Raw genomic sequence first — 18,808 nt, forward strand, 5'->3', positions numbered from 1 at the left:
AGTGTATGGTGACCAGAACTTTGAAGCTACAAAAAGCACATAATGGCAGCATAAAATTAATCCCTAGTAGTTTAATCAATGTCTTCTGACCTGATCCACTCAGTTTTTAGTGATAACAGACCAAAAGGTAACTCATTTTTCACTCTACATCTTGCCATTGCAGTCTCTAGGCGTGTTCATGATGTCAAGCTCAATTACACTTCCTAGCGCTTGAGGCATGTGCTGAGTGTACTGAAGCTTGAAATCATCATTGTCAAGGAGACTGCTGATGACATGATTTATAGTGAAAAAGAAGTTATTTTTTGGTCTGTTCTCACCCAAAACCACTTTGAATATATTTAGAAGACTTAGATTGAACCACTTGAGGTGTATGGATTCATTTTATGCTGCCTTTATGTGCTTTTTGAAGCTTCAAAGTTTTGGCCACCATTTGCATTATATGAACCTACAGAGCTGATATGTTGATCTAAAATCTTTGTTTAAGTTCTGCAGAAGAAAAAAGTCACACACATGGTAGTATGAGTATGAGAAAAAGATGAGAGAATACAATTTTTTTGGGTGAACTATTCCTTTAAGGATTTCTTTTGTCTTGCAAAAGTACCAAAATTACCTATAGGTATCAAATTCTACTTTTTGAAGAATCTTGGAGTAGTACCATGTATATCTCTTGGTGCATGATAGGCAAAACCATTTGGTAGTACCATCTGATACCATCAATGTACTCCCAAAGTACTTTTCATTCAAGACTGATTATAAATCAAACTTTAAATATTGAGTTTTGTCATTTTTATTTTATCAAAGATTACTCAATTCAATTTGATGGAATTTTGTTATGAAATTGAAATGTGTGAATCATATATTATTATTTTTTTTAATTTATTTATTTTAGTGTGATCGGTACAAAAACAATCAATCAATTTTATTATTAATTTATTAAGTTAATTCAATTCAATAAATTGGTATTTTTTATGCAAGCATGCAGTATAACTTATGTTCAATTTTAAACAATATTCAGGAATCACAACAAGCAATCCTTTATTTTTAATGGCTGTTATTCAGTATGGTTGAAATTTGCAACATTGATTAAATTCTTTGGACAGATCATGAATAATTTATTTGATTTTATAAGATTTATTTGAAATAATTAAAAGAACAGTTTCATGTCTATCCTTGGTCGAGGTTGATAAGTGTTTTAGAAAGTAATTAATAAGAAGTATTACAATTACTTTTCATAGAGAGTAACTAGTACAGTAATCTAATTGCACTGTAGGAGATGTAATTAGTAGTTAGTTGGTAATTTGTTTATTTTTTTAGAGTAACTTACCCAACTCTGCTCCTTGGACATATCACGGCAGTATTAGTCAAATGAACACTAGAGGCGCTAAAAACACCATTATGACGTATGATGGAATCAAAGTGGAAATTAGAAGACTGAACCCGTTATTTATACGTCTGCCATACATGGTTATTTTCTCAAGACTGGCGCTAATGCACATTCTAGAATGTAGCGAAGTCATTCTGTTTAATGTGTAAGTTTTCTGACTATAAATCACATTAAATTAAGTAGTATTATAGTGAATACTCTCCCGTCATGCTTTTGGCGCCAAATTCTGAGGGAAACACAAATATGGACTCATCCTCAGAACTATTAATGTGCTTGAAATGGCAAAGAAACAGAGTTGAACTTTTTTTTTTTTTTTAAAGGAAGAAAGCACTCTGGTGCCATCTAGCCACAAGAAACAAGAAGAGCATCAGAAAAGTCTGTGGCGTCCATTGTCTTCATCACCCCACAACCCCAATCCCAAAAAAGTTGAGACAGTTTTGAAAATGCTAGTAAAAACAAAAAGTAGTGATTTGTAAATTCTATTCACCTGTGCTTTATTGAAAACACAACACATATTTGATGTTTTACCTTGTGAATTTAAGAGTTTATTGAGTTTAAAAAACAAAACAAATTTATTTCAAATCACATGATGACACGCTCCAAACTAAGTTGGGACAGTCGAGTGTTTACCACTGTGTAACAACAACAGTTCTTCTAATAACACTTATTCTCTACTCAAGTTTAGCAGGCAGACTTTTCCTCCATTCATCCATTATGCAGCATATGTTGATCCAAAATTTGTACATATCTTTTTTGCATTAATGTTGCCCTCACAAATGTGCAAGTTACCCATGCCATGGGCACTGACACACTCCCAGAACATGACAGACACTGGCTTTTAGATTTGACCCCGATAACAGCTTGGATGGCCCTTATCCTCTTTGACCGAAGAACATGATGGCTTTGAAATGTGGACTCGTCAAACTACAAAACACGATTACACTGTTCTAAATTCCATCTTGGATGAGACCAAGCCCAGAGAAGTCAGGGGTGCTTTTGGTCAGTGTTGATGTATGGCTTCTCCTTTGCATAGTAAAGCCTTATCTTGCATCTTCGGATGCAGTGGTGAATGGTGTTGACTAACAAAGATTTACAGAGATATTCCCAAGCCTGTGTCATGATATCCATTACAGACGCATGACGGTTTTTAAGACAGTGACGTCTGAGTTATAGGGGATCACGCACATTCAGAAGTGGTTTTCATCTTTGCCCTTTAATCACCTAGATTTGTCCAGATTCCTTGAATTTTTTAACTATTTTGTACACTCTAGAGCGTGAAATCCCCAAATCCTTCCAAATTGTCTTTAGGGAGCATTGTTCTCAAAGTGCTGGATTATTTACTGATGCATCTGTTGGCAAATTGGCGAGCCTCGACCCATCGATGCTCTCAAAGGACTAGGCTTTTTTAGAGGCTCCTTATACGTATACTATAACACTATAACAGCTTCTCATGTTTAATGTCACCTTACTATTTCAACTTATCAGATTGCTATTAGTCCAAAATTGGCCCTCTCTCAACTATTTTGAAATATGTTATAGGCATCAATTTGAGAAAAAACGTATAGGATACAATGGGGCTGAATGCTCTGCAGGGTTAAAGGCTCCATTATTGATTTTATTTTCACCCAAAACACTAAATAGAAACAAAAACTACCACAGGACTTTCCTAAACACCTGTTTGTCACTATACACTGCAATTTTTTCCTATTCCATGAATCTTTGCATGTAATGTTCAAAGGTTGATTTTGAGGCATTTTATCTCATTTTTTATACATTTTAAAATGTTGTAAATTTATATAGCTAATGAAAATCCCTGAAATTAACATTTCTTTTGAGACAAAATCCTATTTGATCATTTTCAGTTATGTTTAAGGCTCACACTGACTCATCCAATCATAATAGAGATTAGTTTGTTTATAGAATACTTGAGATGTAATAAAATGACAAATGAGTTTAAAATGAACAGGAATGGTTGACTTTTATCTGAAGTAGTTATTTTGAGTAAAATAATCTACACGATATCACTTTAAACTCCCTAGGAGCCTTTTACACCAGTTTTAAAAACTGAATTTTAATCGAAGCAACCTTCTGTTATTTTAAAATTTCACACAAATTATGTTGCTCCATCAATATTCAACAAAAATAAAGCAATGTTTTTTTTAAATTAATACATTTTTCGACCATGAAATAAGTGAAATTTCGTTAAGGGGTGCCTTTAGCCCCGTTGTACCCTGTCTTCAAAAAGCAATGCAGTTACAGTAATTAGGTAAAACATGAAGTACCAGGTACCAGCATATCTTTATATGCTTACTGTTGTTTGATTACAAGTCAAAGTACATTTACAAACCACTCCTTTTTTTTTTAATTGGCATTTTGCATACTGTCCCAACATTTTTGGAGTTGTACATAATACTCAGACCAATTCTTATAGAACTATGTTGTTATTAGAGTTCCAAAATTGAATGAATACGAACTAAAGAAATTCTAATATGACTATTAAAGTAAAACTGGACCACAATAATGTCATTGACATACAGTAGACATTGACTATGCTCAAAATAGATTACCATACTATAGTATACAGTAGTGTTGATGCGGTGCAGTGTTTTTTATAAAAAAAAAAAACGGTTTACACTAAGAGACCCATTCAATTTGGCAAAATGTGCAACATGTTAGCTAAACAAATGACAAATTGTTTTTAACATATTAATTGGACTGACATAAGTTACGATATTTTTCAATGTGAAATTAAAACAACTATTTTTGTAAAGATAAAATGACTACTATTGGTAGTACCGTACCAGTATACAGTAGGTAAATACTACTATCAGAACTTAGCAGTGCATTACTGCAGCTATTAACTTAACAAATTGATTGTTCTGTTCCTCATTTGCATGTCATTTTGGATAACAGGTATTACTAGTAAATGTAAATAACATCTACTGAAGTAAATGTGAAAACGTAGCATAATACTGTTCAAAGCGGCCATTAGTTAAGTACTAGGCAATATACTACACAGTATGCAATAAACTAGTATGTCATTCAGAAGACATCAAATGACACACAACTGGACAAAAATAAATAAATAAAAAGTCAGTTCTACTCAAAACACCTCCTGAATCATATTTCCAGTCAATAAAGAACCAAAGTTTAAAAATATACAAGGTTTTATTGAACCATTTAAATATTTACAACTTTTCAGTGAAAGACAGACAAGAATTGGGTCATTTCATTAATAAAACATCTATAAAATCTTATAAAACATTCAAATATATACAATTTAAGGAGGCTGCTTAACCCCCTTTTGAATTCTTTTTTTTGGGCAATAAAAGGTGATTGTATTTTCTCAATTTGTGCAACGACCACAAAAGTGGTCAAATTCACATCACATTAAACATAAAAGATTCATTTTCTAAAAGTCTTTTCAAAACAAGAGGCAGTTCCCTGTAACGTTGTTTCCCATTGGATGACATCATAGACGACGCACGTTTCTTTTGCTTCGAGCAGAGCCCGGGATAAGTGTGTTTTGGGGAGCAGAGCACATACGGGTGGCCCTGCGACAGGGGGCGGAGCTGTGGAATGCTGATTGACACTGTGTGCAAAACTCAAATGCGCAGCTGAGGCGTGTACACACTGCCCGCTGCATGGCTGCATCAAACCGCGCAGGAGAACTGCAGAGAATGCATGTTCGTAGTGATTCATGCTGTTTAAGCGATTTGGCAGCCTAGGAGAAGAAAAGAACAGCATTAAAATCGGTTTAAACAGCAGATACAACAGTAACCATCATTTTCAAAAGTCTTCTTGTACAGGGTTCCCACTACTATTGGAAAAGTCATGGAAATTGATTGGATGGACATTTTTTTGAGTACTGTAGATAACAATTCTGGAGAGTTGACAACTTATATATATATATATATATATATATATATATATATATATATATATAATATAAATATATATACACACTATACTGAATAATGTTTCTTGAGAATCACCCTATAGCTTTTTCAGCTTTTGCCTTCACAAGATCAATTTAAATTGCTCAACGGCGATTTCTTTTTAAGATTTAAAAAGCTGCACGCATAAAACTTCTAGAAGAATTAGCAAAATGTCTTAATGCCCGATACTTAAAGGTTCCAATGATCATGGGAACCAGTGTCACAAATATTTGCCCCCTAGATTTGATTTTTAGGGACTTTTAAAAAAAATAAATAAAATGTAACCTCCATGAGGGCATTTAATCATTTAAAACCTACTGTGTCTCACACGTCTATCTCAAATACTTAAATATATTTCATTTATGAATACAAATTCTCAAAATTTGAGACTATAAGGACTATAATAGAATATTAAGAACTATATCAGATTTTATAAATAAATAAAAAAATAATTATTATTACTACGAGGGCATTTTTTGCCCCCTCCCCTATTTTTAATTTCTTTGGCATTTTTGCTCTGAGCTCCCTTTAATTTCAGTCCCAGGTGGGAAACCTTTCCCTTCCCATAGATAATGATTTGCATTTTTACCTCATGAAACTGTTGGAAGCGACTTGACCGAGGCGTGTTTTGCACCCCACCCGTCTGGCACTGCAGCTTCTTAACAGCTTTGTGAATGGGTGTAGAAGCTACAGCCTGCACGCAGGAGAACACCGCCCTACTTGAGGTGAAATCTCGCGTCCATGATCCTACGGGCCGCCCAGAGTCCTGCAATCAAAATACAGAATCACAATTAGAAAAATCATACAGAGTGTAACCACTTGCACATCTTTTGAACATTACTAGAGTACTGGATTAGGATTTAAAAAAACATTTTATAGGCATTGCATTTACAAACAGCAATGTCTTGCCCAATGCTTTGAAGCACATATCTGGAAAAGTTGTATTCACTATAGAAATTACAAAGACTAAGATTAAATTAATTTTCATGACTTTTTCAAGCCTGGAAAGTTTAAACTCCTAGTCTAGAGAACTATATTTTAATTATTCATAGGGAGAAATAGGAGGACACACGCCATGTTTTTTATGGGGTTAAAAATTACGCACTCAAGAAGGCAAATAAAACTGAGGAAAATATCCTGAATTAAAGGTTCAACCAAAAATTATAATTCTCTCATCATTTATTCACCCTCATGCCATCCCAGATGTGTATGAATTTCTTTCTTCTGCAGAACACAAATATTTTTGTTAGAATATTTCAGCTCTGTTGGTCCATATAATGCAAGTGAATGGTGACTTTGAAGCTCCAAAAATACATAACAACTGCATAATGGTAATCCACACGACTCTCGTGGTTTAATCCATGTCTTCAGAAGTGATATAAGTGTGGGTGAGAAACAAATCTTTACATCCCTTTTTCCCCTACAAATCTCCACTTTCACATTCTTCTTTTGCTTTTTGGCGATTCCCAGTCTTCGTGCATATCGCCACCTTCTGGAACTTTATTGTAAAAAAAGGACTTAAATATTGATCCGTTTCTCACCCACACTTATATCACTTCTGAAGACATGGATTAACCACTGGCGTCGTATGATTACATGTTTCCTTTTTGTGATTTTTGGAGCTACAAAAGGTCTGATCACCATTCACTTGCATTATATGGACCTACAGAGCTGAGAAATTCTTCTAAAAATCTTAATTTGCATTCTGCAGAAGACAGAAAGTCATACACATCTGGGATGGCATGAGGGTGAGTAAATGATGAGAGAATTTTCATTTTTGTGTGGCATCTTACCCTAAAGGTTCTCTCTGCTTCTTGCCACCTCCGGAGGGCCACCTGGTCTTGGCAAATGACCCTTCGCCACGTCCGACTCACTTTCTTACAGCTGCAATGTAAAATCAAACAAACAGTCAATTTATTGCACATAATCAGTATTTCAGATGAAGGACAAGATTATATCATGTGGAGAATTGAATGAGAACTTACCTTACTAAGTCACAATCCTCCAACAGGCACAATATCCTGGCAAGAATGTGCCGCATGTCTTTCCTCAACAGGCCACCAAGGATGTCCACAAACTCCAGTCCCATCTTCCCACCAATCACTTTATGGAGCCCGTAATTCTCAGCCACCTTGTCAACGACCGACCAGTCATAACTTTTACTTTTTTTAAAGCTTTTCGCCAGTTCTCGGCACACCTCCTCTTGGAACTTCAGCACGGGGAGACAGGAAGTGGAATGACACTCCACGTCCGAGGATTGACTTGACACACTTTCTTCTTCACTCCTCTCGCACAAGTCTACGCCATCCACATCCCTGTGATCCAGCTGGCTGTTTTGGAGGGAAAGATACCCACTGTCCTCAGTTAGGCTGGCACCACTTAGAATCACCTCATCGTCTGATGCCACCTCCAGGGAAAGGCGCTTTCCCTTGTAGTTTTCTTTGTTGTGAGGGCCTTTGTTTTTGGTCTCCAGCGGGGTGGAGATGTTGGCCTTTGCGGGGGAGCACGGGCTGGCTGTTTTCCGCTGTGAAATGGGGTGACCTTTCACCTCACTGAGGTCTGTTTCAGGATTCTCCATGTGGCATAAAACTGTACAATCTTCACTGTAAATTGGACACTTCATATCTGAGGCCTATCCAGACACAGCAACTGGCCAAACTGCAGGAAATTAGAAATAAGGCATGTTATACCTTTAATCTTTGTTTTTCAAACTGTGTTAAACAAATTGTGCATCCTTTTACCATTTACACTTTTATCCAAATGTAATACATGCATTACATAACATACCAACATGCATGGAAACAATATAGTAGACATGTTCAGTTTTTATCTTTGTTAAACAAATAGCTGATTCTAATGATAAGTTATATCTTACAGCAATATGCACATATTGCCTAACATAGTAACATAAAATCAACATAATTCTGGTCAATTCACCCCCATTTTTATACTCAACTTAAATGCATTAGTCTGGTATCTAGCTTAAGACATTGCATATTAGCATTAAGATACATTGAGCATGCATGTCAGAATACAAACTTTTTATTGCATAATAATACACATATTTCAAATATTATAAAGGAGTTTTTATTTATATTCATGTGATTTATATGTACTTTACATTTTGCGCGCCTAAGTGCATGCAGTCTTGACGTGGCTCCATGATGCTTGCTATTGAAGCTTCAACGTGACTTTAAAAGAGTTTAAACGTTTTTGAAATTTAATTTAGACGTTATATTGTTTCTGAAATGCCATCAGTACAATATGCAATTACATTTTCAATAAAATTACAGAAATGAGATATTTTAGTCATTATATATAGTGAGCTCTAAACATGCAGGGACATCTACTAGTTTAAAAACATCTAGTTTCACGATTTAATTATAATAACAAAGTCGTCTCTTACCTCGTAAATCTAAAAGCACTCTTTTAGACAGTCTTCATATATCCTTAAAAACGCTTTCTAGTCTCTATTGCAGTAGCAGCATAAACATTTAAGCGGCAAACACACATCACCAATTGTTTCTGAGCTTGAGAGAAAAAGCGCCACCGCAAATGCATTTGAAATTTGGCGACAAAACCTTCCGACCAATCAGAGCGCAGTAGAATTCCTTTAAACCATATGTAGCCTCTCGCGCTTAAGACTGCAGTGACGTCATGATTCAGTCAAACCTATACGTCACCAGCATGTAAAGAGCGCCATCCAATGAGAGGCGCATCTCAGTGGGGAAAAAAAGCGCCTTTTTTAAGTTTATACAATAAAAATGAATATATATATTTTGATATTGCACTGTTTTTCCCCGCGTACTTTTGTTATACAGTGGAATACAAATCCTGTAACCACTAATGAAAATACTTCTATTCTTAAATTGAGCTAAATTTATAATTTTTCTTATTCAATTTAATTATCAGCATAACAATTATTTCCATCTTAATGTGGTATCAGATTTTTAGACCCCATTTTATATATTAATTAAATTGATTATATATTTTTATATAAACTTTTATATAAAGATTTATAATATATAGTATGCATTTTATAAAATAATAAATTATATATATATATATATATATATATATATATAGATTGTATATACCGTATATATAACATTTGTTATAACCATTCGGAGTAAATTCTAGAGACTGTTGTGTGTGAAAATCCCAGAAATACTCAAACCAGCCCGTCTGGCACCAACAATCATTCCACGGTCCAAATCACTGAGATCACTCTGATGGTTGATGTGAACTTTAACTGAAGCTCCTGACCTGTATCTGCATGATTTTATGCACTGCACTGCTGCCACACAATTGGCTGATTATAAAATCGCATGGATGATTGTTGGTGCCAGACGGGCTGGTTTGAGTATTTCTGGGATTTTCACAGACAACAGTCTCTAGAATTTACTCCGAATGGAGCCAAAAACTAAAAACATCCAGTGAGCGTCAGTTCTGTGGATGGAAATGTCTTGTTGATGAGAGAGGTCAACAGAGAATGGCCAGACTGACAATGTCTACAGTAACTCAGATAACCGCTCTGTACAATTGTAGTGAGAAGTATATCATCTCTGAATGCTATTCTTATCTTGTGGCTCATCTACACTCACCTTAAGGATTATTAGGAACACCATACTAATACTGTGTTTGACCCCCTTTCGCCTTCAGAACTGCCTTAATTCTACATGGCATTGATTCAACAAGGTGCTGAAAGCATTCTTTAGAAATGTTGGCCCATACTGATAGGATAGCATCTTGCAGTTGATGGAGATTTGTGGGATGCACATCCAGGGCACGAAGCTCCCGTTACACCACATCCCAAAGATGCTCTATTGGGTTGAGATCTGGTGACTGTGGGGGCCACTTTAGTACAGTGAACTCATTGTCATGTTCAAGAAATCAATTTGAAATGATTCGAGCTTTGTGACATGGTGCATTATCCTGCTGGAAGTAGCCATCAGAGGATGGGTACATGGTGGCCATAAAGGGATGGACATGGTAAGAAACAATGCTCAGGTAGGCCGTGGCATTTAAACGATGCCCAATTGGCACTAAGGGGCCTAAAGTGTGCCAAGAAAACATCCCCCACACCATTACACCACCACCACCAGCCTGCACAGTGGTAACAAGGCATGGTGGATCCATGTTCTCATTCTGTTTACACCAAATTCTGACTCTACCATCTGAATGTCTCAACAGAAATCGAGACTCATCAGACCAGGCAACATTTTTCCAGTCTTCAACTGTCCAATTTTGGTGAGCTCTTGCAAATTGTAGCCTCTTTTTCCTATTTGTAGTGGAGATGAGTGGTACCTGGTGGGGTCTTCTGCTGTTGTAGCCCATCCGCCTCAAGGTTGTGCGTGTTGTGGCTTCACAAATGCTTTGCTGCATACCTCGGTTGTAACGAGTGGTTATTTCAGGCAAAGTTGCTCTTCTATCAGCTTGAATCAGTTGGCCCATTCTCCTCTGACCTCTAGCATCAACAAGGCATTTTCAGCCCACAGGACTGCCGCATACTGGATGTTTTTCCCTTTTCACACCATTCTTTGTAAACCCTAGAAATGGTTGTGTGTGAAAATCCCAGTAACTGAGCAGATTGTGAAATACTCAGACCGCCCGTCTGGCACCAACAACCATGCCACGCTCAAAATTGCTTAAATCACCTTTCTTTCCCATTCTGACATTCAGTTTGGAGTTCAGGAGATTGTCTTGACCAGGACCACACCCCTAAATGCATTGAAGCAACTGCCATGTGATTGGTTGATTAGATAATTGCATTAATGAGAAATTGAACAGGTGTTCCTAATAATCCTTTAGGTGAGTGTATATATATATATATCTATACAGCTTTATAAAATGCATTCTTTTTATTTTAAATAGTATACACTATAATTAATCGTTAATAAACTAAAATATACTCCACAATGAAGTTTTTTAAAATCCTCTGGACTGTTTAAAAAACCAGGCACCCTACCAAAACATTTCACACTGTGATGGAAAGTTCTAGAGAAAGCAAAGTATGTTTGTGAAACCACACATATTCAGTGGCCTTCCTCTAGAAACTGATGGCTGGTATTACAATTATATCCAACACAGACAAAGCAAAAATGGTACACATTTCTTTATTGCTACAAATTACTACTGACAGTGATCATTGTCTTTGAGAATATCCATGAGGGATTCTTGTTCGGAAAACTGCTGCAAAAACACAACCATCTCCTCCAGCAGTTCTTCTCCTTGTAAAAATCCATGAACATCATGAATGGTTTTTCCAATCCTGTGATCGGTGATTCGGTCCTGGGAAAAATTATACGTCCTGATCTTCTCTGATCGGCCTTTGGTGCCAATCTGTAACCCCAAACGTGAAATTGCAATTTATAACAGTCCTTTACTTCCACATCAACAAATTATAATCTTTTAATACTAGATTCTGATTTGACGGTCAAATATTTTGGTACTACCGCTAGTAAACAGTTTAACTGACCACGCAACCGACTTTCATGCTTCTCAAATCACTCTATCTTCTTACATCATAAAACAATTTAAACTTAAATCAACATTTTCTGGCTATTTACTTAATTTGGCAACTACCTATGTAATAAGCAGGAGAATATAACGTCAGCCAAAATAAACACCTTTATCACAAAATAAACACTTTTTTTGATATTGACTGGCTGGCTGTCCATTATCAATTACTTATTACACGGCTCTCTAGAAAACTGGATTCTGATTGGTCAATGGCGCCATCCAGTGGTCAGATATTGCGCTGTAACAACCGCACATCTGCGGATTAAGATGTATCAGACAGCTCATCCGGGTTCTGCGAGCCGTGTCTCCTGCTTCTTGCATCACTGTGTGATCTGTACAAGTATGCTAATAAAATAATGTTTTATGTCCATTTATTTATTTGGCAAGTAGTCTGGTAATAAGCTGGATAATGAGCAGTCAGGTGGTGATTATTTACTAAATAAACCGATGTAAACCAGAGGTTGATTTCAGCTGTTCAGCGATTCCTTTCTTCTCAAATTACATAATTTCAAGACAGATCAATATGTTATGTCCATGTATTTATTTATTTGGTTAGTAGCCGTGTGTGAAGAGGAGGAGGGCGGGCCAATCAGGCTAATCAGTCGAGGAGAGGGATAAAGGCATGTTCGGGAGAGCGAGAGAGCCACACGCAGCTGCCGTGTGTGCGTTTGTGTTTTGTGTCTTAATGTTTTATTTTTAGATTAAATATGACTTTGACTGTTCAGCCTGTTCCCGCCTCCTCCTTTCCCATTTTAACCCTGTTACATCATGGAATAAGTAAGATAATGTGCAGTCAGCCAGTTGTTATCGCAAAATAAACCTGTGGCAGGGCGGAGGGCGGGGCCAGGTTGTGATTATACACACCTGGTCCCTTATCAGGCTAATTAAGCCTCCGAGAGGGATAAAGGCTGATGACAGACGGCGGTGCGACGAGACAGAGATAGTTTATGGACATGTGTTTGTCTTTTGGTTTAAGTTATTCATTAAAATATGATTTATATTGCCAAGCTGGTTCTCGCCTCCTCCTTCCCATTGAACTCCTTTACAAAAGCCCTTCAGTGTGATACAAGACCATATCACCCTGTTGGGATTTAGTGTGCGATAACAACCATCTGACTTTACATTATCCTTTACATACTGTATATGATTTGTATACATCAACATAGACAATTCTGCAAAAGACTGAAACTGTTGGTTTATGAATCAGAGTTAATAGAAAATGATTTGCTGATTCGTAAAGGCATGTACCTGGAGTTTTCGAGCCTGGTATCTCTTACTGGTTTCCTCCTCCAGCCTGGCGCTGTAGAGTTTGGCTCGAAGTAACGTCATGGCTTTCTCTTTGTTTTTTATCTGGGAACGCTCCTGCTGGCATTCAGACACTATGCCTGAAAATCCAAAAAGGGATTAATCGCTTTCACTCCCAATGCCATGCATGCCAGAGGCAAAAACACAAGCAATAAGTAAAATAGTCCATAAAAGACAGACAGACAGACAGATAGATAGACAGACAGACAGACAGATAGACAGACAAGATAGACAGATAGATAGACAGACAGACAGACAGATAGATTAGATAGATAGACAGACAGATAGACAGATAGACAGACAGACAGATAGATAGATAGATAGACAGATAGATAGACAGATAAGATAGACAGACAGACAGATATATAGATAGACAGACAGATATATAGATAGACAGACAGATAGATAGACAGACAGACAGACAGATAGATTAGATAGACAGACAGACAGACAGACAGATAGATAGACAGACAGATAGATAGATAGACAGACAGACAGACAAGATAGACAGATAGATAGACAGACAGACAGATAGATAGACAGATAGATTAGACAGACAGACAGACAGACAGATAGATTAGATAGATAGACAGACAGACAGATAGACAGATAGATTAGATAGACAGACAGACAGACAGACAGACAGATAGATAGACAGATAGATTAGATAGATAGACAGACAGACAGCTAGACAGACAGATAGATTAGATAGATAGACAGACAGATAGATAGATAGACAGACAGATAGATACAGACAGATAGACAGACAGATAGATACAGACAGATAGACAGACAGACAGAGTGATAGAGTGATAAAGTGATAGACAGATGAATGGATGGGATAGATTTTCATATAATAACTACTACGTGCACTGTAATATTTTGTAGACCTGTAGGTAGATGAACGATCCTCACTGCACTGTCAGTAGTGTTGACATGTTGTCCACCTGCACCACTCGCTCTTTTCGTCTCTATCCGCAGATCTTTGGGGTTAATAGTGAATGAGATCTATGAATTACAGGTAACAGAGATACAAATTCAACACATTAAAATAACATATACCAGCACAGCATTGTGTAGGCTGTGTGTTTTTCCATCCCTCTCCCGCAAGTTTCAACCCCGCACCGAATGCTCCCGCTGAAGTTTACTCCATGTTCACCCAGTGATTTTCTTCCCAACCACTCCCGTTCCCACAACCCTGCATTTGTTTTCCACATACTGTAGGGCAAAAGCCATACAAATAGACAACAAGTGTAGACAAATAAAGTTGTATTTTTCTGTTATTGCTATCATTAGATGACGCATGGCATGATGCCCATGTGACTTGCCTGAGGTTGGTTTCGTAACACTTAAATTGACCATTTTCCAGTCCCACTTCCTTTGAAGACACATAGTGTCCATGTCTTGCTCTGCCGTTCTTGTAAAGCGCCGTTGACTACAGCCTGCTCTAAATAATGGATAATTTGAAGCACGTGTTGTGTGCACATTTTTACATTGGATTTTCTGTTTATTTTTACCAAAAATAAATGAATTGTAAAATATATATATATTTTTTTGCATTCATAAATTAATAATATAAATATAGATATCCAAATCAGATTTTTATGCTCTTCTCTGAACGCCCACTCCCGCACAACTCATGGAGGTACCATCTGTACCGCCTTCAACTAGGGAATTTAATCTGATTAACGCAGGGAATCAAATATACCGTACATATAAACTGTTAATTTATCCATTCATTTGTCTTAAATTTTATGTGTACCTCAGTGGGCTGTGGAAGTATCGCCACCGTCATCGTGCTGGTGTGCATGCGACCTTGCTTTTCTGTTTTCGGGACCCTCTGGACGCGATGGACGCCAGCTTCAAACTTTAACTTTTTATAGCTCAGTGGACCATTGATGCTGGCCATTGCATGCCTGACACCCCCTTAAGAAAACAAAACAAATACAACACTACATATAAGACAAAATTTAATTGTGCGAAATAAATATCTATCAGGGTCAGATATTAACTAGGGCTCGGGGCAAAAACGCCACTAAAAGTGACAGTTTTGCCCCATACATTTAAAATGTGAGGGAAACACGTGCCCCTGTAATTAATTCCTCTGTTTATTTTTGATAACATCTGATATAGTTCTTAATAGTCTATTCTGAACCTAGATATATACAGTATGCACATGAATAATAAGTTGATGTAATTTTACGGGTAAAGGGGTAATGTAATATTCTGGGAATAATGAGAATAAATACCCAGAATAATGTTATAATTCAGAATATGAAATACTGATGTGTGCAAATTAGGTAGTAGATAAATATATATCAACCTAGTTCACTAGACATGACCTCCAAGATTTCAAAGCCCCAGCCGTGGAAAGCAGCGAACTTTTGATACATGTCAAAGATTTCTGCGGAAAAGAGCATAGCCTCTTGACCTCCGACCCCTGCAGTCACCTCTAGGACCAGGTCACTCATGTCTGATTCCTCCTCTGGGATCAGAAGAGATAAAATCTGAAACATTGAACATATGAAAAAACATTTGATTAGAATGTTGGACCCTTCATGCACTCAGCGCTCGCGGCTTGCCGTATGTAGCGGAAGGGGCGGAGATTAGAGATTATTTGGCTGCATAGCTGGTATGACAAAACAAATGAAAATAACGGAGAATGTAGCAACTAGTGAAACTTCAGTGGAGACAGCACTTTACAAGTGTGAGCTGGATGCTTTACTATCACCACATGCTGTGTGAATACTGTATGTACGTTATTTGAGATACAAGTGTTGAACTGAGGGTGGCTAATATGCTAAAGCTAGTGGCAACACATTGCATGCGTTTGAAATGTCACTTCCATCAGCTAGTAAACATCAAATGCTTTCCTGTAGTAAAGAAAACGTGAAGTGTTTCATTTGGGCTGATACTACTCTTAAAATTCACACACTACATGGTTGAGTGCATAGTGTATATAGTGCAACATTTGGAACACAGCTTCAGACTTAATATCTACATAAGAGTGAGTGTAAGAGTCACCCTTAAAGGGACAGTTACCCCAAAAATGAAAATTCTCTCATCATTTACTCACCCTCAACACAAACCAAGATAGGAATATCTCAGCTCAGTTGGTCATCATAATGCAAGTGAATAGTGACTCAGGTGTTAAAAGCACTTTAAGGCAGCATAAAAGTAATCCACACTACACCAGTGGCTACATCCAAGTCTTCTGAAGTGATATGATAGATGAGGGTGAGAAACAGATCAATATTTAAGTCCTTTTATACTATAAATCTCCACCTTTGAACAGGCCAACCTGTAGGTGGTTGAAAGTGAAAGTGTAGATTTACAGTAAAAAGGGACTTAAATATTGATCTCTTTTTCACGTACACCTATCATATCACTTCGTAAGACATGGATTTAAACACTGGAGTCTTACAGATTACTATTATGCTGACTTTAAGTCCTTTTTGGACCTTCTGAGTTCTGGTCACTATTCACTTGCATTGTGAGGACCAACAGAGCTGAGATATTCTTACATTTATGCATTTACATTTATGCATTTGGCAGATGCTTTTATCCAAAGCGACTTACAGAGCACTTATTACAGGGACAATCCCCAGAGCAACCTGGAGTTAAGTGGAGTCCTGGAGTCCTTGCTCAAGGACACAATGGTGGTGACTGTGGGGCTCGAACCAGCAACCTTCTGATAACCAGATTACCAGTTATGTGCTTGGACCACTACACCACCACCACCACTCCACTTCTTGTAAAAATCTTCATTTGTGTTCATCAGAAGAAAGAAAATCATACACATCTGGGATGGCATGAGGGTGAGTAAATGATGAGAGGATTTTTGGGTGAACTATGTCTTTAAATAGGTTAAAAAAAAGCTGATGCTAAACCCGTCAAGAACCCTCCCCCCCCCCCATCATAATAAATCATAATAAATATGATAATATATGAAAATAACTACTATATAACAGTAATGAGAATAATCATTAGGGAAAATGGGTCAAACAGGAATTTGGGAAGAAATGTAACTATCATTAAAATAATTCCACAATGTAAAAAATGATCCACCTGTTTTCTATTTTCTTCATGCAAAATATAATTTAGTAATTTGTTTCTTTCGGATTTATATGTGACCGAAACATGCTTTCATGAGATTCACTTTTGTTTTTTGCCTTAAAACTAGACACGAGTTTGCTTTACATTAAGTGACGTAATATGCTACTATTCTCACTGTAATCATAACATAGAAAATAGAGCTAATGTAATAATACTATAGGAAAATATATATTATTAATAAGTGTACGTTCTTATCAGCTATACCCAAGTTTAAAATCTTTATGCATAAATGTACTTAATATTGGCCACCACTTTTTAACTTTTATTTTGGTTTGTTTTTTGCTTTATGTCCTTTCTTTTCTTTTTTAATTTAATCAACGTAACTCTTCTCATTATTATTAGACATTAATTGTCTTCTCCTTGTAATTTTCTGTATTCCTGACATTGCAACGAAAAAGTCTTTATATTTTATCCTCTTTAAATGATCTTTGTGCCATGTCTGTCTGTATGCATGAGCATCAGGTCATTTAGTCAATAAAGGACATTTCAATGTTAATAAAGCCATTGACACCCCACCTTTTGTTTCAGATCATGAATGGCTGCCTGACAGGCTTCCCTCTCTGTCTCAGCCAGTTCACGCAAGTCTGGATCATCATCTGAAAAGAGAGATACATGCAAATGAATTGCAGCTCTATACAGTAAAATAAATAAATGTAGTCTTTTCAGTAAGCAATTTCAGTTTATTACCTTTCAACAACTCTTGTGTGTCCTCCAACTCTTTCTGTTTTCCTTCTAACTCTTTTATTTTTTGGAATAAATGTCCTAGTATAGACAGGTCAGTCCTCTTTATGTCATCCACATGTTTCTTATCAGTATTGATGGCTTGTAAACATGTGTTATATTCAATTTCCTTCTCCTTTAAATAGTCAATTAAAGATTTCTTGTTGAATATCTCTTCCACAGACAGAATCTTTGTGACCATCACAGACTGGGATGTATGAAAGACTCTTTGATTTGCACTTTCAAGCTGTTGCAATGAGCTGTTAACAGTCCTGAGAATGGCTGGACTCTTAAAGATCTGTCTGCATACTGATCCAGTGCTGACACTTGCATGTGTTGTGATCGTCCTGATAGACTTACAAAAGCAAACGACAGCCATCTGAACTCGAGTCAAGTAATTCAAGTGGCCACTTAAAGGTGAAAAGGTTTCCTATCAGAACAACTCTAGGGGTGAAAACAATAACCACAATCTTCATCTTCATCTGCGGAAACCGTACACTGTTCCATTTCCGGGTGAAATATATTTCAAAAGAAAAGTCACCCATTCGCGTCAATGACATTACAACCCAAGGAGCCCTAAAATACCGTGCTGAAAATATGCAACATCTTTTATGTTTTTTTTATTTATTGTAAAAAGATTTACTGTGGCAAAGCACACACGCGCACACTCACACACCCGCGCACGCGCACGCACACACATGAGCTATCATTATCATTGGCTCTGCAAGAATGTTCCAGAAAATGTTTTGCTTTTTTTTTTTTTTTTTAAACTTTTAGTATGTTTACTAAGCCATTTTCCTCCTGGGGACCGCTAGCTGGGCCT

General features: G+C 36.9%; 2 protein-coding genes across 2 annotated transcripts; both read right to left on the reverse strand.

The window, feature by feature from the left end:
• Positions 1–4,613: 4,613 nt before the first annotated feature.
• Positions 4,614–8,837, reverse strand: fbxo5 (F-box protein 5). Its single transcript, XM_052090355.1, has 5 exons — positions 8,729–8,837; positions 7,308–7,980; positions 7,116–7,206; positions 5,912–6,088; positions 4,614–5,108 (listed from the first exon to the last, which is right to left on the reverse strand). The coding sequence occupies exons 2-5, from the start codon at positions 7,943–7,945 to the stop codon at positions 4,857–4,859; spliced, it is 1,158 nt and encodes a 385-aa protein (XP_051946315.1). The 5' UTR covers positions 7,946–7,980; positions 8,729–8,837; the 3' UTR covers positions 4,614–4,856.
• A 2,443-nt stretch (positions 8,838–11,280) lies between these two features.
• On the reverse strand, positions 11,281–18,471 carry mtrf1l (mitochondrial translational release factor 1-like). Its single transcript, XM_052090239.1, has 7 exons — positions 17,953–18,471; positions 17,782–17,861; positions 15,473–15,656; positions 14,912–15,075; positions 14,040–14,157; positions 13,093–13,229; positions 11,281–11,664 (listed from the first exon to the last, which is right to left on the reverse strand). Exons 1-7 carry the CDS (start codon positions 18,362–18,364, stop codon positions 11,455–11,457), a joined length of 1,305 nt encoding a protein of 434 aa, XP_051946199.1. The 5' UTR covers positions 18,365–18,471; the 3' UTR covers positions 11,281–11,454.
• Between the last annotated feature and the right edge of the window lie 337 nt (positions 18,472–18,808).

The sequence above is a fragment of the Xyrauchen texanus genome, chromosome 24 (assembly GCF_025860055.1).
Source record: "Xyrauchen texanus isolate HMW12.3.18 chromosome 24, RBS_HiC_50CHRs, whole genome shotgun sequence".
Taxonomy (NCBI): Eukaryota; Metazoa; Chordata; class Actinopteri; order Cypriniformes; family Catostomidae; genus Xyrauchen; species Xyrauchen texanus.

Bases quoted from the DNA above. Each gene is read 5' to 3' on its own strand.
- mtrf1l (XM_052090239.1), bottom strand. From the start codon at position 18,364: ATGGCTGTCGTTTGCTTTTGTAAGTCTATCAGGACGATCACAACACAT. The intron at 15,657-17,781 runs GTGGGGTGTCAA...TCAATGTTTCAG, and splicing joins TTCATGATCTGAAACAAAAG to ATTTTATCTCTTCTGATCCC. The intron at 15,076-15,472 runs GTTGATATATAT...TGTTTTCTTAAG, and splicing joins GGTCATGTCTAGTGAACTAG to GGGGTGTCAGGCATGCAATG.
- fbxo5 (XM_052090355.1), bottom strand. From the start codon at position 7,945: ATGAAGTGTCCAATTTACAGTGAAGATTGTACAGTTTTATGCCACATG. The intron at 6,089-7,115 runs GTAAGATGCCAC...TTTTGATTGCAG, and splicing joins AAGCAGAGAGAACCTTTAGG to GACTCTGGGCGGCCCGTAGG. The intron at 5,109-5,911 runs GTAAAAATGCAA...TTCTTCTCCTAG, and splicing joins GCTTCCAACAGTTTCATGAG to GCTGCCAAATCGCTTAAACA.